General features: G+C 36.6%; 1 protein-coding gene across 1 annotated transcript in view; it reads right to left on the bottom strand.

Annotated features, from left to right (window-relative positions):
* Positions 1-24,121, bottom strand: part of LOC135844931 (neuropeptide Y receptor type 1-like) — a 138,399-nt gene that overhangs the window by 71,488 nt on the left and 42,790 nt on the right. Inside the window, exon 2 of the mRNA XM_065363328.1 lies at positions 23,727-23,906. Within this exon, the coding sequence (XP_065219400.1) occupies positions 23,727-23,906 (180 nt within the window). The remainder of the gene's footprint in view (positions 1-23,726; positions 23,907-24,121) is intronic.

Raw genomic sequence — 24,121 nt, 5'->3', positions numbered from 1 at the left:
TTAATTTAGCGACTTCGTTCATATAATCGTTATTTTCTATTTTCAGCTCTTGGTTCTCTTTGCGTAACTTCCATAGTTGTTCTACTAAAGTCGCCGGTGACGTTGAATCATCTTTTACGGTCGTAATTTGGATGTTATTTGCTTGTATCTCGACGTCAGATGCAAGAATCAGTGATGTATTGCAGTTAGAGAATACGCATTTTTCAGTCCCGGGTGCGTAAGCCATATATAGATTGGTTAGACATTTTTCGTGATAGATATGTCTACACAAAGTTAGCTTTAATTTCGTATTTGTCCGGTCTTGGTCTGGGCCTTGCCCAAGTGATTTGTTGCAGCTTGAACAAGTAATGATGTTTACTCGTATTGCTTCCATTTTCTTCCTAGTTGGTTCAGAATACGGCTTTTCTTCCATGAATTACGTTACGAAAATGAAATCTGGAGCCCAGGATTAAACGGAACTGGATACGCTTGGAAATAATCGAATTCGGATTACGTAAGATGAAGGTTTTTCTTTGGCCAAGCACGACGATTTGCCGCATGTGTCAGAGAATCTGTTGGACGTTTTATATTGTAATCCATTGTACTCTATACGTATTATGCTTGTGTATTATTTTGTACTTACGTGTAACTGCTATCTGGTTGGATAATTTTCAATGTAATTGTTTTTAACACTTCTTGACAACGTTAAGTTTTTTAATCTTACCACAATGTTATATCTTTACGCAATGAGATATGATTTCCTGCTTTAAATGTCGAATGTAAAACCATTACCTGTGATTTTGTTTTTCACGTTATTTCTTGTTTAACGACTGTATTTTTACTCGAATACTTTGTACCTGTTCTCTGTGTGTTGCTTGACTTGTACTAACGGATGAGATTGCTCTTTTTTAATAAATGAAATCTGCTCTTACGGTGATAGAATTTATTTTATTCCTTATGAAATAGGTAACGAGTAAAAATAAAAAAAATTATTCGATATATACTTAGGACATTAGTAAGGAACATCGTTAAAACTTCCACGACTGCTGGAGTTATTAGATGCGTTACGTTATTTTGATCATTACTATATTGGTAGTACATTCTTCACAACTGCTAGAAATGCTTAGCTGTTACGTTATTTGATACGTCGATTATGAACACATTATCGTATGGGTTTACACAATATATTCTCGTTTTGGATATACTTTATTACGTTAATTATGCATTACGTAATGTCTCGATACCGATGCGTTCTTCGTATTCTCTGTATCTTTCTTCTGTTATCGTATCAGGTTGTTCGGGTACTTGAGTCAGGAATATTTCGCTTTCATCGTGTATATCTGTTGCTATCAAAGAAACCATTTCATAGTTCGCCGTGTATGTTGGGAAGATATTTTCTTGACGATCTATAAAATATGGAATCGGGTGCTTCTGGTATAATTCTTCGAACTGCTCCATATAAATAAGATCTGCGCCTTTTATCTTCACCGCCTCTTCCTTTAACCATTTATTAAACTGCTCTGCTTTTAGCGCATATTTCTCCATGGCCGCATAGGAATAGATCATGGGTATCAGTAGAATCCTCTTGGCACCTTTGCTGATCATTAGGTGTAGTAGTTGCTTCGTGTTTTTTATTACGTTACGATAAATTTCTTTTCTGACGTCGTGGTTTCCGATGGAGACTGCTAACATGGGAGGCAGTTGTCTAATAGCATGTATGAGATGGTTTTTTAGTTTCTTCGGGGATAGCGTGCCTGTCAGTAATAACGAATTCATCATAGTTGTGCGTAGAGGCTTGTTTTCGTATAGGCCTTCCCAAGCCATGGCACAGAGTGCCCCGTCGCCGACCATCATATAGTTTCCCATGAAATAGCATTTAACGTTATATCCGCGAGGGTGTTTGTACGTATATTGGGTGATAAAATCGGTTTGAATTTTATCGGTAAATCGCTCAGAATATCGTGTTGTTACGTCACTGTTGAAATAAAATCCTTTCTTGAAGCATTCTCTTCGTAATTCGTTGATGTTATATTCGATCGGTATGTCGTAGGTTTTTCTGTTGTGCATTACCATCGGTCTTATTTCAATCGGATCTTTGAACGTTACGTAATAAAAATTGTTGTTGTTCTTTAGGTTTTTCCAATGTTGATATGGTTCGATATAGATGGGTTCGATGTCGTTTTCAATTGTTATTACGTTATTTGGGTGCAAAATAGGCTGATGCAAGCGTTCCGAAGTTGATTGCGTTACGTTATTTAATCCTGACGCTGATGGTTGAGGGTTTTCCAACGTTGTAGTCATAATTTCGGTTTTCATCACGTCTCGTAGGTGAGGATTGTGTCCGAATTGATCTTCTTCGAATTTCAACTCATCTCCTAGCTTGACTCCGTCTTCTTTTTTCATTTCTTCGTAAACTCGTTTCATTTCCTTATCGAACAAAAGCTTTCTAAATCCTTCTAAATCTTCTTCCATGTTTTGTATCCGAAAATCTCTCTGGTCTAAATCATTGCCTTGGGTGTTAATCGTCTGCTGTAGGTCCTCAACTGTTTGTTCTAATTCATTAAGTTGGAGTTTCAGGTTACGATTGTATTTTACATATCGAGCAATGACGCTTGCCATATCGTCGGTTGCTATCCTAATTGCACGAGTTTTCTCCACTTCGAAGATTTCTTTGCATTTAGGGATCTGGCATCTCCCTGGATTTTCTTTTTCCTCACAGCTGATGATTACACAGGTCATCAGGTTAACGCATCGTTGATGTGCAATGTGTCGACACCGATCGAGGACTGCTATGCCTTTTGAGTATTCATCGTCCAGTATCAGTAGTAAGCATATTGCACATATCGGCATTTTGACGCTCGCTTCATATTCGGTTAGGTCTAACGAATCGTCTATCATTTTGCTCGCCATTCTAATCAACAAATATATATATTGTTGTAAATACTTGATTGGTTTATCATATGTATTGTCGTATTAAATTGAGTTACCTTATTCCGTAGATTGGAAAATTTTGTCGTATTCGTATCGAATTAAATTCTTGGATTATCAGCTTTTTCTTCGGTCACACTTCTGTCGTTCTTCTTTGTTATTGTTGTCAGATATCATTAAAATTTCACGTTGAATTAATTAAATACCATCACAAAGCACATTATGTCTTACTTATTTTATTTACGGTTGATTACACAATGTGTTTCAATGTTTTGTTTATTATCTATTTCATCTAGAGAGGTGATGTTGTGGCGAGTATCTCATTTGCCTATGTTTGGTGGGTGTGGTGCCGATGAAATAATTTGAATTTTGTTGATCTTTTTGATTATTTTATGTTTGGTAAATAAATGGCTAAATGATTCACAAACAAAATTAATTCTAACGTAATGACAATAATACATCTTCGGTTTGACAAGAAATGAACAAATGTGGTAACAAATTCTTACAACTAAATCATATGTAGCAAACATTACATGAAATGCCTCTTCTTCGGCTAAAAAATATTTATTTTACAATCGACTTCTGTAAGTAGAATATCCGAATTTCTTCGAGTAATGATTTTTCTTGATGAAGTGATTTTTTGTAACGTAAAATTTGATTCTCCCATTGGTACAAAGATAACCTAACAGGTCGTATGTTGAATTTTGGTTTAACGAATCATTTGGATATATTCATCGTATAGTAAACTTCGACCCTTTTTATTACGTTAGTTACATATGAATCTTTGGTGCGAGGTATTTTACAGCTTCGAAATACGCCTGCGGCATAATAAACACGTTTCGGCGAGAGTCTATGAAAGTCGGTCTTGGATATTTGATGTTAAGTTCTTCTACTATTTCAAGATATTCAATTTTTACATCTGGATATTCTTTTCCAATATTTCTCCACCAGTCTTTGAACCACGTAATTTTTTTCTGCATTTCTTCATCTTGAAATGGTTCGATTGGCGGGAATGCAATGATTTCTTTCGCTCCCATTTTGATAATTAGGTCCAATGTTTGTCGAGTGTTATTCAATGCATTTTGGTAAATTTCAGTGTCGATGTCGTGTAGGCCGAATGATATCATCACCTTGCTTGTAATATAACGTAAGTTTTCTGCTAATTGTCTTTTAATTTGTCCTGGAGACAAAGTTCCTCCTCCTAGTTCGCTTCCGACGTAAATTGATTGCATAACTTTGTTCTTGTGTAAACCTTGACGTACTGTGGCATACAAAAAACTGTCGCCAATTGTGAGGTAATTGTTGATGTAAAATAAACGTATGATATTTCCTTTTGGACCTTTGTGAAGATACGTAGATACATAGTCCCATTGACACTCAAAATGGAAATCTTCTACCTCATTACGTAATAGTGACTGATCAAACTGGAAACCTCGCTTTTTGCAGTCCTTCATCAAAGAAAATACATCGATTTCAATGGGCATCTGCGTCTTCACTTTACTGCCATGGAAAAGTATTCCTTCGTAATACATCACCGGGTTGTAGTTAATATAACGTAATCGTGGCTTTTCTCGACTTTCTTCGCCTTTGCGTTTATGGTTTTCACGGCTCGATTCTTCGTCGCTATGTATCTTTCTTTTCCTACTGGATTTATGATGCTGTTTCGACGATGACGTGATTTTTTGTGAGTACTTCTCTCGATTTGTATTACGTGATTCTGTATACTCATCGTTGAATTTTTGTCTTAATTGATTACATTCGCGTTCGGTTTCTTTCAACTTTGATTCTAGGTATGCAATTCGCTTTTCGAGTTTGATTTTCTCCCCTTCTTCGTAACGTAATCGTTCGTCTCTGTCTTTTAGCTTCTTCTCCAATTGTTGACGGTAATTCTCTTGGAATATTTTTTCTTTTCGGAAATCGTCTGCTAAAATCTTGTAACCTTTTTCTGTACTACGTAGCTCTTGATCGTTTAGGTGGAATCGTTTTTCCATTCGGGTTAGGTCTTTTTCCAATGTCGCGATTTTATCATTCTTCATTGCGATTGATTTTTCTAGTTCGATATTTCTTCTACCATATTCGGTCATTAGGTTTTGAATTGGTTCGGCTGCTGACATTAATTCGCGGTATACTTTCGGCTTTACGTCTGTTGAACATTTTCACGTGTTTAATGTTGGTTTATTGATCATTTGTTTTGGTATCTTAGTGATTGTTGAAGCTTACCTTCTCGATCCATTTCTTTGTCTCTGTTCATTTCGACACGATATTAAAATCGCCACTATAAACGATGTTACCGGTTAGAACACTCCAGCTATGGTTTAACACAGTGTTTTAATAATTTTTTAATTTACTTTGGTGAAACAGCAATTACTCAAATTCGGACAAAACACATTCAACTAGTTGTTTACTTTTGAAATGTGTTAGAAGACATTTCTGATTGGTTTACGGAAAAGATCCCCACCACTGCCTTTCATGTGTTTTGGAAAATGGTTTCTCAGCTGATAACTACTTTGAATATTTTTGTATGTTGCAATTTTTGTTTTACGAGTGATTGTTGAAATTTGCAGTGATGAATTAAAATTTACTTCTCCTTAATTTGAGTATGATATTCGACTTTTGTCATCTTTACTCAGGTTATAAGTTGAACACGTATGTTATCAGAATAATTCGACACAGGTAAGGAAAATGATAATTTTATTCTTCTTCTTGATATAGATTATAACTAATAACTAAAATTGATATATTTCTTCTTATTACAGGTTTATCTTACGTAATGTGAATTGATAGTTTTCCGGTGTCTTCTTATCATCCATTTTACAAAGTAAATAAAACGTAGAGTAAACAGTTGGTAATTATAACGTAAAGAATAATGATATTTCTATTTCTAGATCGATTATTGAACTAAATTTATTACGTAAAAGTGATGGGAGATTTCTTTAGTCTGCGTGTACGACAAATCGTTCGATTAAGAATAAAGCTATCTGTAGATGTGTCTCTGGTGACAATACTAGAGATTGGGAACCGATAACGTAATCTGGAACTTGCTCGTCAATGATTTCTTCTAGCCCTCGTAGGTAGTGTACGATAGCACCATCTGCTTGATTTTGTAGAAATGCCCTGTAGCAATTTCTTGCACGGTGATTAATTGATCCAACTCTTCTGTTCGGTATAGGTGCTAGGAATATTTGATTAACGCCGCGGTAGATAAGATGTTTTATTATCGCCTTGATGTCGTCGTAAGTTTCATGCTTTCTTGCCGCATCGTCGATCTGCGCTTCACCGAAAGAAATTAGAATCGATCGCGGTATTCTGATCAAATATTTGTCGATGTTTTCGATTAATGTTTTTCTTGTGATTCCGGCTCTGGATAATGAGTTAGTCCTCCATCTTTTTCTTCTTTCTTGATTATTGGTAATCGCTAAATCCACTAAGTCGTGTACTAGGCCATCGCCCATACACATGACGCCGTTTAGGAAGTAAGTCGTAGTGCTGCCAGATGGCGAATTTGCTAAGTATCTCGTAACGTAAGCGTAATCGTGATCTCGTTCGAATGAGTTGGAATCCAATAACGTCTGAGGTATTTTTGTACAGATATGTAAATCTAGTTCCCGGATTACTTCCATTACATTACGTAAAGTTCTTGGTAAGAAATGATGGCATTCGGCAAGCACGTTACGATTGTCACAGGGTCTGTTTTCGTTACGTTGTGTTCTTGGTGCTTCTATTGATAATTGCTCAATCTGTAGTCGCAATTCGTTAATCGTATTAGCTTCTCTACGTTCAGTAAGTAAGTTTCGATGATTAGCTTCGTGAAGCTCTATCATTAGTTGACTTCTCTCTCTGCGGATGTTTGTATGCTCAACATGTAGTTCAGACAGCTGTCGCTCGAGATCTATCATCCTTTCTAGGTATTCCGATTCGTTGATCAATAGAGGAAACCGTTGCACCGTAAAAGTCACTGGATAGATGGTTCGATCATCCAACTGCCCAGTGCACATAGGCACCATACAAGGCGTAGGAATGCGGAATTCAGGTCCGAAGTCATAGATTATTTCCTTACGGCAACGTTCATGAAGCACATGAGAACATGATGAAGTCCTCACGAGTGCTTGAGTTGGCAGGAGGGCAAACTTACAAATGCCACATGTTGGAAGCGAGATGGAATAATCATTCGTCGAGTTGTCAGCCATCTGTGGATTTATACATGCGGTCAAACTTCCATAACGTAATTGTAACGGTGATAATTATATATGAGATTACGTTACCTTGATATTGCTGGAACAATTTACGCAAATAATAACGAACTGGAAACTGGAAGAATTTTACGCAAACGAAATTCAACACGTTACGTAAGTGAACACCAAAACAAAATCAATCTTGAAAAATTCACTCAGGTTTTCGCACAGACGAATATAACTTGATGAAATTAGTACGTTGAGTGTCAGAGAGGATTTTCACAACGAGATAATTGATAGCTAGAAACCGCTTTCTGTATTGTTTGGTTGAAACATGCGCAATACTCTCATCATAATTTAGTTTTTTATTCCGTTTTCGTAGGTTGTATCTTTGGTTAGCAGTGGACTTGATCAAGTTTCGTTCTGTGTCGTTTTTGACAACTTCTTTCAGGATTGAGTCAAATTCAGATTGCTTGTCAGTCGACAGATTATTACGTAAGCTTCGTTTTATCATTTTGAATTCATCGTTGTTATCTTTGGCTTGTTTGGTTGAAGATTTAGCAACAAATTCCTCTAGTAATTCCTTTTGGTTCGTGAATTCCAGCATTTTTTGCTCCAGCGTTCTGTTATTGAACTTCGAACAGAGTTTAGGCTCTTTACGCAGCATTTCCTGTTGGTGTAATGTCAGGTATGATATAATTTGTCTAACGCTTATCAGTTTTTTATCTTCACTAAATTTGATATGCACTAATTCATAACAATTCTTTCCAGCTCGTACGACTATAAGGTATGGACCGGAACGTTTCGTGTATAACTTTTCAGTTGTTCCTTTATCCGATGAAGATTGCTTGTGATTCGTGATCATTACAAGTTCACCAGGTTGGTGTAATCGTAAATCTCCTCGTTTATCATTGAACTTTTGTTCTTCTTGTTGTCGTTTTAATTTACGTTTTTCTGCGTTTAGATTGATTAGTGCTTGATGATCTGTCATCTCATCAATCCTTGAATCGTCAAAATCATCTGTATATACAGCTTTACGAGCCAACTGATCAGCTATGCAATTTCCGTAGTCGGTCTGTCTTGCATACGTGTGATGGAGTTGGAAATGTTCAAATTGTATCTTTAATGCTACGATTTCTTCAAATAATTCTTTATGATACACAGGTTTGTTTGACGAATTTTTCCATTGATTAGCTTTCCATTTATTGTATTCTGTGTTGATTGCAGTAGTAAGGTATTGCGAATCCGAAAATATCAATAATTTGGTGACTTTATTACGTAACATTATTTCCATAGCAGTTTTCAGTGCTATTAATTCGGCTAAGTTATTCGTGTTGATGTATTTTTCGTGATTGATTCTTTCAGATACGTTTTTAGTACCTTCTGGATGCCAGCAGATTCCGATGCCGGCTACTGCGTCTTCGCTTCCGTTATCAGCGCAGGCTCCATCTACAAAAATCCACACATATCCATCGCTGGCAGTGTATACATCATTTAGCATATCTAATGGTGTTTCCATAAGCTCAGCACTGGTTACCGAAGGTAAAATCTTTTCTTTAATTTTACGTCTGGTAGCTTTTAATTCAAATTTGGCATTGATAGGTACATAATTTACAGGTAGGCCGGTTTCAAATCCTGGTAATTGCCACAATTCATCTGGGATTATTTCAACTTCATTTGGACGATGATTAATTTCATTTTCGATGGTTTTGATATGCTGATGCCAACCATGGTGAGTGTAAGCTCCATCACTATCAAGGTTGATTTTTACTCGAAGATGTTCTCCAATTAATCTCATCGTTCTTTCTACAATATTCGATTGAGGATTGTATGGAGTTGATTTTCCATTTTGAATACGATAACGTTTGAGTAACTTCTTCCAGATATTGTTCTTGAACTGTACTGCATTATCAGTGTTTACTTTTCGTATTTTATGTCCTAACGTAATGATTTCTTTAATAACTTCTTCCATCGTATCGGCTACTGCTTTTTGTTTAATACTAATTAGTAACCGTAACCATATTTTTCCAGAGAAAACATCCTTGGCTACGAATACGTATTTTGGTTCATCTGACTCGTTGGCAATAGGACCTAATAAATCAACTGATAAGACGTCTGCTAGTCGATATGCGTTAACGTAAGCAAATTCAATTGGTTTCTTCATACCGTAATTCTTATTTGCTTTACAGTATAAACATGCACTAGTAAGGTAACGTACGTAATGTTTTGAGTTCGCAGAATAGTACATTCGTCGGAATAGAGTGTCCAGTTTATTCGCACCTACATGCCCAAATACTTCGTGTAGATGTGTCATTGTATCAGTGAAAAGTTCATCAGGGAGAACTGGAACTACTGTTTCATCTTTGTTATTGAACATCAAGATTTCTTTGCCGTTTTGAGTATGTATTGAGAATCGCATAGCTAATCTTTTCTTAGCTTCTAAATCACGTTGGTTTAATCTCTCATCAGGGACTTTTAATCGATACGTTATTCCTTTGCAAGTTTTGTCCTTCTTTTGGAATTGATCAATTTTACGTAAGCTTGATATGAGACGTTCTCTGATTTTATCTCCAACATTTTGTTCGATGGATACTAAATTGGCAAAGTTGCAGTAATTTAACGTAATTTCAGGAGCTTGAATTCCAAACCAGCGTTTATGTTTCTTACGTAAGTCGTAAATCAAATTGTAACAGTTCAGTTGTGTAATCCAAATGGCCGCTTTTCGGTGTATTTCGGCCATTACTTCAAAATTGGCTACGATTGATTTTAAGTCACTTCTTACATGGATTGTTCTTCCATGTAGCCACAGTTGGAGTTTGCGAATTGTTTTTGTTAAATTATACATCTCACGTTCGATTAACGTATACGATTTTTGGTGTTCCTTAAAGCTGAAGCTTGTAAACATAACGATCTCGTCTTGACCTTCTACAGTTTGGTATAATACTGCATTCATCACATCAGATGACGTGTAAGTGTCTAGGTATAAATCGTATCCTTTTCGAGGTGAAATTAAAACAAAGTCCTTGATGTATTCTGCTCTCAATTTTTCAAAAGCTTCTTCTTGATCAGGTCCCCAGACGAATACTTCCCCTTTTTCGGTTAGTTTGTAAAGATTACGTAAGATTTGCTGATAGCAAGGAATGAAACGCCTGTAGAGTCCTGTTAATCCAATTAGTTCTAGTACTTCGTTGGCATTTTTCAACTCAAATTTACCGGTCTTTTTGTTTGTATGTTTTTCGACATACTCTAAAAATTTCAATATTTTCTTCGATTGTTTCTTGATAATGCCTGGTTCCAAATCAAATCCTAGATGATCCGTTGTTCTTCTGAAAAATCTGGATTTGGTGGCATTTAGTTTGAGTCCATTCTTACGTAATATTTCAAAGACTTCAACCATTAATTCCAACATCTCCTCGAAGGTATCTGCACGAAGTAAGATATCGTCGACGTACTTGGTTATACCCTTTCTGTCTGGAATGATATCATTAACGAGATTTACGAACAATGCAGAAGATATTTTTAGGCCGTACGGGAGTCTTATGAATTGATATACTCTACCATCGATTTGGAATGCGCAGTATTTACGAAAATGTTCCTCAAGTACTATTTGCCAAAATCCAGCAACAAAATCTAATGTGCTGAAAAATTTGGCTTCCGCGTATTCCGTTATAATACGATCCAAAAGACCTGCTTCGTTGTAATTTTCATTTAAAATTGGGTTAAGATCCACCGGATTCAAACAAATCCTCATTTCACCGTTCTTTTTGATATTGATCACGATAGGGTTGATATATCTCGAGTTGGAAGGTTCTATTACGTCAATTGCTAGCATAATTTGAATCTCCCGTTTAACAGCTTCCATCATCTTTTTCGAGGGATTGTATTTCCCACATTTATAGATGATTTCTTTTTCGGGTATGTTAAATTCCAATTTTTCCTTTTTTCCTTTGAAACGACCTGGAAATTTGCTGAAAATGTCTTTAAATGGAGCTAAAATATTGTACGCATGATCCGCTTGTTGAAGAGTGATTCGGTTCTCAGATACGGCTTCATCTAAGTCAGCTCGTAATCGATTGAGATAAATTTCTGGACCTGTATCAGTAACACCCTCAGGCAGTTTGTAATATTTTCGTAACGTATTGGCTCGATTCAATAGCATGTAAGTATCTGGAAGATAAGACTGTTGGATTGATACATGATTTAATTTCAATTTTGTAACGTATTCTTCTGGTTTTAGAAAAGGTATTGAATCAATATCATGTTTTGGTGTAGGCTGGCAGTAAGCTACTCCTTCGTGTATTCTAGGATCAATCCCGAGTTGAATCATCGTTTGCATTCCAATTAAGAATACTTGATTACAATTTTTCATCACGTAAAAGGGAATTTTCAAGGTGTGTTTGCCAAATCGTATGGTTGGTACCAATGCGTAATGAGCAGTTTCTACGATTTGTTCATTAGCTAATACACAACTCACTGGTTCAGATAATGGAATGTAATCCATATCTTCGGAGTGATTTTCCATCAAATACTTAGCCGTTTCTTCAGATATTACGTTAGGGGTTGCCCCAGTGTCGAGCTGTGCGGGATAAATACCTTTCCCAATGCCTACACTGACTACTGTTGTTTTGATCTCTACTTCAGTTCGGTCCAGTTGGGATAACACGGATTGATCATGTTGAGCACCTTTTTGGGTAATATTTAGAATATAATTGATGTTCGAATTGCGGTAATCTAACGTGTATTCATTATGATTTTTCCATGAAATTTCTCCATCACCTTTTCTAACGCTGCGATAGTCGTGAATTGTAAAGTTACTCGTTCGTTGAATGAATGATGATAACAGATCTTTAGAATCAACGGTATGATAATCCAATTTTTTACGATGTCTGCTTAGGGCTACTATTACGTGGGATAAACTTTCATAAACGGGATTGCGTTGTTTATTGAGGCGTACGATAATAACGTGATCATTTTGTTTACCTTGATACTCGTGTATCGTATTGACTTTGAACTTTCTATTTTCCAATATAGATTTTTGGTGTTGCGTAAAAACAAGATATTGTGCCCCAGAGACCCGTGGAATAGTGTCTACTGAGTAATAGTCGAAGATTTCCATCTCAGAATGAACCACAGATGTTGAATACATGCCGCCATCGTATAAATCGGTGAGTAATTTAGCTGTAGTAAGTGTACATCGGTAAGATGTTGATAGATGTTCTTTTTCATCAATTAATTGATCGGGTATTAATTGGTACTGTGTTTTCCTCAAAGGTGAACGGTTAATGTATTTAATTTGACGATCATCTCCTATCAACACCGCGCGTTTAGCTCGTGATTTCATCATAGCGAATAAAACTGCACCGTAATGAACTAATAAAGCTTCATCTATGAAGATACGTTTGTATTGATAATCATTCCCATGCATTAAATACGAGTCAATAGTTCGATAATTACGTAAAAGTTCGACATCATCTATTGATAGTCCCCATTTCTTAGCTAATCGGTTACGGAAATCAATAGCAGCTTCTTTAGTTGGAAATAGTACTAAGTCAGATCCATCGTGGAGTATTTTGCTCAATATGTATGTCGTTTTGCCACAACCTGCTACTCCTTGAACCAGTTTAGTGTAAGGTAATTCAAAGTCGTTGATATTGATATTTTTACACTTAAGATACAGGTCATAATCACTTAAAACTCTTGATTCCTTCGTTACGATTAATGTTTCAGAAGCTGGTACTCGTTTGTTATCTTCAAGATCTTTCGATTTAATGAAACGCTTCCCGTCGTGCTTGTATTTGTGGTCAATTACGTTAGAAGATGGTACGTGTTTGAAGAAACCGTCGGAGTTATCGTAGATACCAATTTCCAGATCGTCAATGTCGACTAATTTTTCGATATTATCTTCATCAGTGTTTATGATCTTGTTATGGATGCGTTTTGCGTTAAGATGTGCTGCTTTATATGTATGGTACCAAATTGCTAATTGTTCCCGTGTCGCGTTTGTGATGTAATCGAATTCATACTCGGGTTCAGGTATAGGTGGCCGGAAATCAATAGTGAAAGCGTTTACTGGTAAATCAAACGTTGGATCGTAATTATTAGGTTTTGAATAATCGTATTCCTTAAGTCTATTGGCTTCAAATAACTCATTGTATATGGTTCTGCCTTTTTCAGAGGTATTCGTGGATTTGGGACGAGTAATCACCAGACTGGAATCAGAAGCTACATCTGTGAAAACTTCTTTCAATTTCTCGTTCAGTTGCTGTATTGGATAGAATATACCGGCATTGTTTTTGAAGAATTTCGTGATATCAGGCTTTACGTTACCATGCATATCTTCATCAACGATATAATTGCCATCAATGTAAGGATCTGGATTAACTGATGTGAAAATTAATGAAGTTTCGAAAATGACCCGTACATTACGTAACTTTGATAAAGCAGAAAATAACTTCTGAAATGCATGCCATCGTGTGGTTTGTACATGATGCAAATTGTTCTTTGGTGGTAAAACTAATGGAAATAGAACAATAATATCTTGGAATTTCTTATCGATGAGAGTAGCCATTAATTGATCTGAGAGTTTAGCAAATTGACTGAAATCCACGAATTTGCTATTTAATTCGCGTTGACCAAATGAAATAATAGCGTGTTTTTTATTATATTTGTTGTTCTTGATTTGATGTAGTAAATCGCGAAGTGCAATGTCATTACGTAAAATTGAAGAAGACGTAACATCGCATTCGGCTATTTCAGACAATTTTTGAGCTAAAGAATCCCCGAAAAACTCGTATTCTGAAAATGGGAATTCTTTTTTCTTACGTAATGTATGATTTATTCTTGATCGTTGTTCCCCGTCCCCTCCTCTGCGTCGGAGGAGTCGGAGTCTTCCCCGTTTTTTGAACTTTCATCATTGTGTTGTTGAAAATCGTCTCCGTCATTTTGTGTTTGAGAGGATGACGACTGGGAGATTTCCGTGTGATTAACTTGTGTTCGAAACGGTTGAGCACCAGAATTTCCTGCCGCTGGCTGATTGGATGCCCCAGTGGTGTTCTGATTAGGTTTGGAGTTGGATTGTAAACCTTTGCCGAATTTATTGAATTTCTTGTTTTTCTTAACAGGCAGAATTGGGGTAGATTGGTATAGTAACGAATTGGGTTGTCTTAACGATGTAGGTAACTGTCGAATAGTTAGATCTCGGATGCGTTTTTCAAATGCCACTCTATTACATGTAATTTCAAGACCGAAATGATGTTGCATATTGTTAGGTACAACTGAGTGTAAGGTGGAAATAAGGTCGTCATCGGTCATATTAGTATCTCCCAGGATAGTGTACCATTTCAAGAAATCTAGAGCCCAGCTCTTAGTTGAATCGGTAGCTAAATTGATTGTACGGAAGTGTGCTTTTGCACATTCGTGTTGTTGTTGATTCCACATAGTTAAAATGAATGACGTACGATGATTATAATAAAAAGCAAATGATCTTTTGAGTGAATCTTTCCAGTTGATGGCAGCCTCACTGATTAAGAGTTCGTTGAAAAATTCAATATATTGAGAGTTGGATGCACCTTTATTACACATTTGTTGTTCAAATTTGAGGACAAAGGAAATTACTTCAAATAAGTTGGTGTTGGTCAACCTGTGTCTGTTGTCGAAAATATTCTTTGATTTCAATTTGTAATTATTTTTCTCTGCAATGTCTAAGTCATAACTTAATTGCCGTTGCCTGGGATTAGCATCAGGTGTCTTCATGAGATGATTTGTTCCAAGTTGGAATTCCACAATTTGTTCTTCTCCATTCGATTTTTTATAAATTAATCCCGAATTATTAATCATACTTTCCATAACTTCCTTGGTCTGAGCTAACCTTCCACTTTCCTTAAGAATTTCAATACCTGGTGGAGTTTGATCTTGAGTTAAATCAACCACATTGTTGACGGTGTTAACGTTATTAGGGGTTGATACATTCGTAGCAGTTGGTATAACATTTGACGTAACGTTAGATGTTGTAGCGTTTGATGGAATTGTATTATTGTATACTGGTGGCGGTTGTGGGTACATAATTGCTGGAATCGTGGGATTGGTAATTTGAGGTTGTGGAGTAGTTGGCGGTGGATTAGGTATACCATTTGATGTAAATAATGGGACTGGACTAATCTCATTGAAACGTCTAATCATGGGTTGTAGGACCTCATAAGTGTCAGCTGCAGCATCCAACAAATCTTCGCACATAGGTCTGATTTCTGCCATCTCGTCCGTAGCAGCAAGGCCCAATCTCATACCACTTAATGCTACATGGTTAATGTGTTGTGTTTGTTTATATGATTCGTGAAATAAATTCTTTATTGTACGGGTATCTTTGATCATGGCTTCGCGAAAGTATAGAAATCCTCTTTCGATTTGGGTAGATAGTCTCTTATATACATCTTTAATATCCTCTCTAGTGTCTGACAATTCCTTTTCAAGAGAACGTATCCGTAATTGCATATCCTCAGTAGATTTGATACGATCATCGTTGCATTCTAGTGACCATTTGATATGATCTTGTAGCTCAGTATTCTCGGTTGGAGTCTGAACCGTTATTTCAACGCCATCAAATCCCATTGAATGATCGAGAGCATCAAAATTATAAACTCGACGTACTGCCTGGCCTTCTCTCCTAGGAGGATCTAGAATAGCGGCTATTGATAAATTTTTGTTGGAGACATCCTTGCCTATGTTTTCACACGCAGCCCTATTGTCAAAATCACACCACTGCAGAGTTTGCTCAAGTGTAAAAGCACTTTCTTCTCTTTCCTCATGATCGGAAATATTAGGTGGTGTAGCAGTGTGTTGCTGCTGAGGAGGTTGGTATTGAGGAGGTTGACTCTGTGGGCGTCTATTCATAGATTCGTGTAACTCTTCTAGTAAACTATTATGTGCACGACTGGTACGAGATTGTTCTTCATTATTACGTAAGTTTAGAACTTTAGAAACGTTTTTTCCTATTTTATACCCTCGAGCTGATACAAACCTCGCACAAGCTTTCGTAACTGGAAGATCTTTAGTTTGATTGACTGCTTTCAGATCTTCTCGATACTTTGTAAATTTATGTGATTTAGGATGAAAGCGATGGCCCTGACCATCCACTATACGTTGAGTGGTTGGTTGAGGTTGATTGGCTTGGTCGGTACTTGTATTCTGCCCCTGAGTACTCGAACTCGTTTGTATATTTTGAGTTGAGGTACCAGGTTGAGAAACAACTGGGTTCGGAATCACAGTAGTATTGCCAGTTTGGTTGCTATTTGGGTGAATCGAATTATTGGCTTGACTCGGAGTTTGGCTTGGAGGATTAGATTGAACAGTGCCTCGAGCTGGTTGGACCGACTGAGAATTACCTTGAGGAGGAGCCATGTATTGGATTGGTTGAGGTGGACCATAAACCATAGATTGATTTGGAAAGTAGAATCCAGGGGTTCCATATGGTATCGGAGGTTGACCATTCGGAGGCATAATCTGAGTGGAACTCGCAAAGTATTGAGGATGAGGCCACTGAGTCACGTTTGGATTGAAAACTTGAGGTTGAACATAGTATCCAGACTGGTTTGGATTGACTGGAACGTTACCTTGGTTTTGACCATTGGATTGTCCGTTGACATTTCCCACGTTATTAGATTGGTTGGAATCCATTTCAATTATTGAACCGTTTGACTGGAACTGGAATTGAACTGGAACGCAATTAATTACGCAAGAGACACAATGTATCTGTAACAAAACTAACGAAAAACGTAAGTTTGGAAGTATAACAAAAGCAAACGCTAAGTTACGCAAAGTGAAACGATATTGAAAACTTCTTCATACGAGAGAAATAAACATAATGATACGGATATCGAATCGTATACTCGGAGCTCTGTCGAAAGTGAGAGATAAGTAATCTCGTTGGTGGGGATTCTAGGCCAAAGTACGATGCCTGTAGAGTTGGTATTTTCCCATAAAAACTTGAACACAATTTCTATTGTATTAAATTCAGCAAAAATCACGTTCCTCCGTTATCATGGTAACATGTTTGAACGTAATTCCGTTGTAACAATGCTGAATGCTCGAATGTAATCGCCGACTCGTAGGTAAGTACCTACTTCGCGTTGTTGAACACATTGAGATAATGTAACGTCAAATTCCCCATCTATTTATAGGTCGAAAATATTCGTGCAATATTACTCCATATCACCGTTTGATAAATAGGTAATGAACTCGCATTCCTATCTTCTCGAAACATGAAATCTTCTCGAACTGATGAAATAATTGGTTCATTTTCCATTACGTAAAAATACACATGAAATAAATGCGAACCATAAATGGTACCATATTTCTATCCATTGACTGCTGGATCAAATCCTTACGTAAATGACTTCTTTATGGTGATTTATGGTCCAAGAATCTTATTAATAACATCTTATGAACTAAACACACACATGTGAAAAGTAGGTATGGGTGTTGAAGTTGACCTTGGTTGATGGTATTTGGTCCTTGGGTCTTCGTGATTTCTATGGAAATTTTATGGCATTTATGGTACTCGCGCCCCACGTTGGGCGCCAAATGTAAAGACTGTATTGATCTTTTATTTGCACCTGCGGTGCTAATGTCTTACATGGTCTAACTTCACCCTTACGACCTAATTAGACCTATACCTAGTGCCAAGCACAGGTAGGCACTGGCGATTTACCGCCTCGTATACCTACTCTTCGGAAATGATATGAAATATAAAATAATGCATATAGAGAAATATGAATATAATGAATACTCGGTCGACTATAACGTTACATTAGCTTTATTGTTAATTAAGCACTGTATTGTACATAGTCTGATTATATTACGTAAATAGAATTACGATTTGAATAAAGGAAGCGAGTACAAGTAGTCGCAAATGTGTGTTAAAACACCACCCAGGGAAGAAGGGCATTTATGCCGGATAGGGCAGGTCTGACATAAATGACTCTAAGAAGAGAATTTAAAGATGCTGCAGTTCATCTCTTGAGTAACCACGATCCGATCCAATAGTCCATTACGTAAAAGATATTCCATATCCCAGTAATAATTAGGTGGAAAGTACGTGCTCCATACGTCGAACGTACTGATAGGGCTCCGCATCTCGACCTATCTATTGAATGGAAACTAAGCTCTCGCTTAGTGAGTCCGTGGTTGACTGAAGTTGTGATCGGATAACGTGAAACACTTCACTGACGCGAACTAAACCGCTAGATAGCGTGGTTACGTAAGAGAACTAAGCGAAAGGTAGAAGGAGAACAATTTTCCCTCACCTAAGCGACGGAAAATGGCGCAATTCCTCCCTTTACATCTGTCTGTCTTTCTCGTTTAGTCATATGCAATAAAATACTCGAATGGGTAACTTCGAATGAATTTAACACTTAGGAATGCTAAACTCCTTCGCAATATATGCACAAAATATCGTTTGTATGTATAAATGATATGTACGAGTACTTACATCGCGCTTACAAAGGGACAAGAATATAATAGATATTCCTTTGATTTAAAGACTATAAGCGTTGGAAAAATGAAAAAATACCGAAGAATCTTTCCACAAGGAGACTGCTTTATAATGAAATTTATCTCACGAATAGTTGATCTCGCTACGTATAATGTTCTAGTTATTGCAAAATAAAGAATTAACGAGACACGTTTTATCGTTTTTCAACTAAAAGCGTTTCAATTAGATTGCCATATTTTTGACGATTTTTCGCCCCGTGCAAAATGTCTAGGTAGGTAGGTATTGTGAAAAAGACGTAGAAAATTATTCTGAAAATTCAACCTTGATGCGAAAGAATTGTAAATTTTCCAAGATTGCGTAGTTTTTTGAAATTATTAAAATCATGTAGTTTTTTCTCGGAAAGCCATTCAGTGTACCCTATTCCATCAAGCAACCCTCACACAACCAATATAAATATTATGACAAAGCGGCGAATGAGAATATACCCTCTATCAATTCAAAATATAATTATGTGGGATGACGTTAAAAAATATCTCGATTCAAAAGAAACTCTTCGGTAAAAGAAAACAAACAAGATGAATGAGAGATGTTCCAAGCATAACATACCTATACTGGCGTGTTTTACAAATCGCCCAGTTGTTCTTATTCCCTACAGTATATTTTCCCATAATAGGTATCGAAGTTTTGGATTAATTTTAGCCATAGTTCGAATATTGTTCGTTTTTTCCCTCCCTTTGTAAAAATATTTACGATGACGACCGACGACAACGTCGTCGTCTTTAATTTAGTTGAATCTACTTAGAAACCATCATTTGAGCAAATCAACTAATGATAAGTTATTCGCAGCTAGCTTGGTTGGCTAATCAGTTAATGCGAACTTTTCGACGCCTAATTATGATCCCGACGAAATCTGGGTCTGGAAATTTATAACTTTTACTAGTAACTCATTACAATACCTTCTTTTCTAACCGTCGCTTATGAATAATTAGTCAACTCGTCGATACTTTGCGAAGAAATTATTCATATTTCGAGTTATGGTTGCAAATGCTCTTGGAATATCATTAAAAAATCACGCCAGGAATTAGGATTAAATAAAAAGTTGAATAGGAGTTTCCTTTTTGACCCAAATTTTTTAGAAATAAATTGCTACGAGAAAATGTGACTTGGTTAATGTATTATATTGTAAATCTTTTCTCCCCTTTCCGCAAGTCCATTTTAGTTATCACAGACTCGTACCTACATATAATCTTGGAGTTTATTGGAGAACAAATTTGCCAACTATCAAGTTACAAACCTGATATATACATAAGTATATATATGTATTTTTGAAAATGTTTTCCCCTGAAGTTGATAGATCTTTTTAATAGTTAGGTTGTATGGAACTATTTCAAAAATTCCAAAAATCGTTCATAGCCCTTGTTTGGGCTCAAAATTTTTCAAACTTGCTCAAAAAATTATTTACTTAATTAAAAATTTTGAATTTTCTGCTAACATTTTAAGTGATTTGGTTCGGTTGTGTGACACTAATAATATTGGAATGCCAAAATGGATTTTAAAAGGGAAGATCGTGCATAGATGGAGTATAAGCAACAAAGCTGCTGATGGAGAAGAGATGAGAGTATAACCTAGAAACCCACATGTGCTTTGTAGGTCTGGGGAAGGTGTACGATCAAGCCTGTAGGAAGAAGTTGTTTGAAATCCTGAGGAAAATGGAAGGGAATGAACAAATAGTACGCTTAATTGAAGAAATATACATGAATAATGTAATGAGTAAGTTCAGGAAACATGTCTGAAGCAAAGAAAATAGGAAGAGGAGTAAGACGGGGATGCTCACCCCATTGGGTGAAAATCTGCCAATGATACGCAACAAAAACGCGGTAGGAATTGCAACACTTTCCGCCAATACTTATGAGGGTAGTACAAATATAACCCGGAATTTTTTCATAAAAAATTTTGCTATCCACATACAGAGCTACAATTTTGTACAGTTATTCTTGGTAGTCTCTCTCATATGGTGTGTTGCGCATTTGCCACCTCTTTGGGAGCTTTGTAATTTTTTTTGCAAAAAGTTCGCGGCGTTTCAAGTGGCCATTTGCGCAAAAATGATTTTTCTCAATTATTACCTTTGAAGTAATGTTTACTCAGTGCCTCTATCGATGGTCCAATTTAATAATTATCAACAAGGTGTTGAATCTAGACTATAAAAGGTGTTCTGGTGTTTCTCATCCCAATTCGTTCAATTTTTTAGTCATAAGCCGAGCTGTATGCGCCCTGGCACTGTTTTGCAGCAATTTCACACAAAGAATCGTGATTTCTCGTCGTTTTGATCAGTGTGTGAGGATTTTATTGTGCTTCTTAGGAGGCTACTATGTTACAGTGAGTTCATAGTTGGTTTTTAAGGCAGAAAATCACATGAGATTACCCCCTTATGTCCCAACACACTGTATACACCACCTTCCCAGCTGATGCCCTGACCATTGCTTCAATTGGCGCTCCCTTCATCGTCACTTTTCCGCTATTTTCAAAAATGGAACACCATTCATACGCTTGGTTCTCATAAAGGCACTCATCCACGATCTATTTGCGTAATTTTCAATAACTTTCCGCGGATTTTACGTGATTTTTGACCAAAAAACCAAAAATGATGCGTTGCGCATCGAAAATTAGATCGTCATTTTTGCACATGGCTAAAAATACACTAAAAAGTGAGATTTTGCGGTTCCAGCGGTTCTTTACGTTTCATAACACTCCAGTCTATCATCCAGTACAGCAACTTTTTCCAAACTCAATTTCTCACATGTCTGTGGGAAACTTCCAGGTTATATTTGAACCACCCTCGTACTTTTCTGCTCATTAATCAGCGCGCGTATTTTTTTACGTGATAATTCTGCCAATGTCCAATATTCATGAAAATTATTTTGGCTCTGCCAGGAATCAAACCCAGGTCTCTGAGATGGAGAGTGACTTTTCTACTTACCTAACCACCAAGACATGTAATGGTAAGCGTGCAAATATTTCTACACTATGCTAAGACATTCGCATAAAATACCGCATTTATGCGTGTTATTCAAAAAACGCGAAAGAATACGCCAAAATACAGGTTAGTGGTGTATTTTGTAGTTGATTTGTTCCAGGCAGCGCAAAGAAACACACCATGTAATCTGAAAGCGCTGTGGCCTTATGCGAGAAAAATACGCTACAAAATATTTATGTAGCGTATTTGTTAGCAGATTTTTTTGGTGCACCTCTGCACCAATTCACCTTTTGAACAGTGCTTTTTCATGCATATATTCAGAATATGTGAATAAACCAGCTATGGGTAGATTTTCCCCCAATGGGGAAATGTTGTGTAGCCTGTTCAACATCTACTTCAACGACAATGGCTGAAAATCAAGTCAACAGGGCTAGACATCAATGACACGCATGTCAATACCCTGCTATTCACTTATGATCAGGTGGTCTTTGCTGACTAAGAAGATGACTTGCAGAGAGCTATGTACAACCTTCAGAAAGTAGCAGATAAATATGGAATGAAAATATCATCGTCAAAAACAAAGGTAATGGTCTTTGAGGGGAAAGAGCCAATACACAGTAAAATTGTTGTAAACGGACTACCAGTAGAACAATTCAGAAGATTCAAGTATCTCGGGTGCAAACTATCTTACGATGGATATGTCGACACAAAACTTAAGATCAACAAATTCCTGAGAGTAAGTATGCGGGGCGATGAACCAAGCCATTCCTCTGAGAAAAGGCAGAGTGAAACTCTAATAAGAACCTAATGCGGGCAAGACCAATGCTGCTCTATAGATGTGAAACATGGACAGGACAATGAGAAAAGATATAAAAAGCAGAGTAACAGCAGAGGAAATGAGATTCATATGAGCCACGGCAGGATATACGAGACGTGACAGGAAAAGGAATGAAGACATCCTGAACAAGTTAGGAGCAGAGCCAATCATTCAACGGGTGTAGGATTACAGAAGGAAATAGCAAAAACACGTTGATATTTGTAGAATGCCTTACAAACAGTGCCTTTGAAAAGTCAAAGAATACACTACAACTGGCAGAAGGAGCAGAGGAAGACCGAAGAAAAAACCTGATGACACATCGGCGAGCAATTCTTCTACAGTTTCCCAGATGGGCTGAACAGCTCACCGGGTCAAATTTAAATGATGATGATGATGATGATGACAAAAATATATGACCTCATTAATTCGCTCACAATTCTTCAAAAATTTCATTTTTTGGGAAAAAATTGGGTACCTAACACTTTTTTAAAAATCACAAAAATCATGGATCAATTTTGAGCTTAGGATTCTTTGGAAGTGGTCAAAAAAAGGTTAGAAAGAAATTTTTAATTTTCTGCCAAAATTTTAATCCTTTTGTTATTGTTCCATGATACTTTTTTCTGAAAATACTAAAAATCATGACCTCATTTTTGCTCTAAATTCCTCAAAAGCGCTCAAATTAAGTTTTTGTGGGAATGTTTGATTTTTTTCCGAAATTTTCAATCTTTTTGATGACTTGTATGGTATCTTCTTCAAGAATTCTAAAAGCAATGAACCCATTTTCGGATTCAATACACTTCAAATACTCAAAAAACATTTTCGTTTAATACGTTTGAAATTCTTGAAAAATTTGAAACGCGTTTAGATGAATCGCATGATACGAGTAATTTTTCAAACATTTCGAAAATAATATCACGAATTTGGGCCAAAAATTCTTCAAAACTGCTCAAAAATTATTTTTGTCCAGATATCTTTTTGAACGTCTAGCAAAATTCTTATCTACTCGTATTTTGAAACATTTAAAGTTTTTGAATTTTTGTGGGACTCAAAAATTCCAGAAAAATTTGATTTCTAAAGTATCGTTTACCAAGTACTAGAAGTAAAAAATATAGCTTCAATCAATTTTTCTAAACTCTATACGTACAGCCTTTCTACTCTAGAAAAAAACTTCACAAATCCTATTTCTCGATAGATTTGTCCGGTAAAAAAGGCTCTAGGTTCGGAACATTGTTTAAACGGCGGCGTACAATTTCATCGAAAGTTTTCTCACACACATCGATCTCAGCCTTAATAAACCTAAGACACTTCTAAAGGATACAATATCTGGTAGGATAAAATGCTGTAAAATTAATACTCTTTGCAAGTACTTACTCCTAAATCAATATACGTCGTATATATCGGATACGGCAGCACGACGCAAATAGCTGTCAGCCAAGTCCCCGTACTGAAAATAAATCCTGGTAATCGAGTTCTGGTAGGATTTTTCAGAAAGCTGTATCTATCGAAAGCGATCATCAGCATTGATAAAATTGTCACGTGCGTCGGTACATCCTGAAAACACACCGCAAAGCGTTATTTAAAATACCTACGTTTAAATAAAATTCCCTCGCAGCAGACGGAAAATCAACAAATTTATTTAGTATGATGTACGACACGGTTGTGCTTTTTACGCGACGAAAAATAAATTTCCTTTCATCGGTTTAAACGTTCCGGTGCTGGGGGTGCTGCTGTGTGATAAATCCAGAAGTCGATAGAGAGTTTGCCCT

This window comes from Planococcus citri, chromosome 4 (genome assembly GCF_950023065.1).
Source record: "Planococcus citri chromosome 4, ihPlaCitr1.1, whole genome shotgun sequence".
Lineage (NCBI taxonomy): Eukaryota > Metazoa > Arthropoda > Insecta > Hemiptera > Pseudococcidae > Planococcus > Planococcus citri.
Note: the sequence above shows the minus strand (reverse complement) of the source record. Positions and strands in the feature narration are given on the sequence as shown.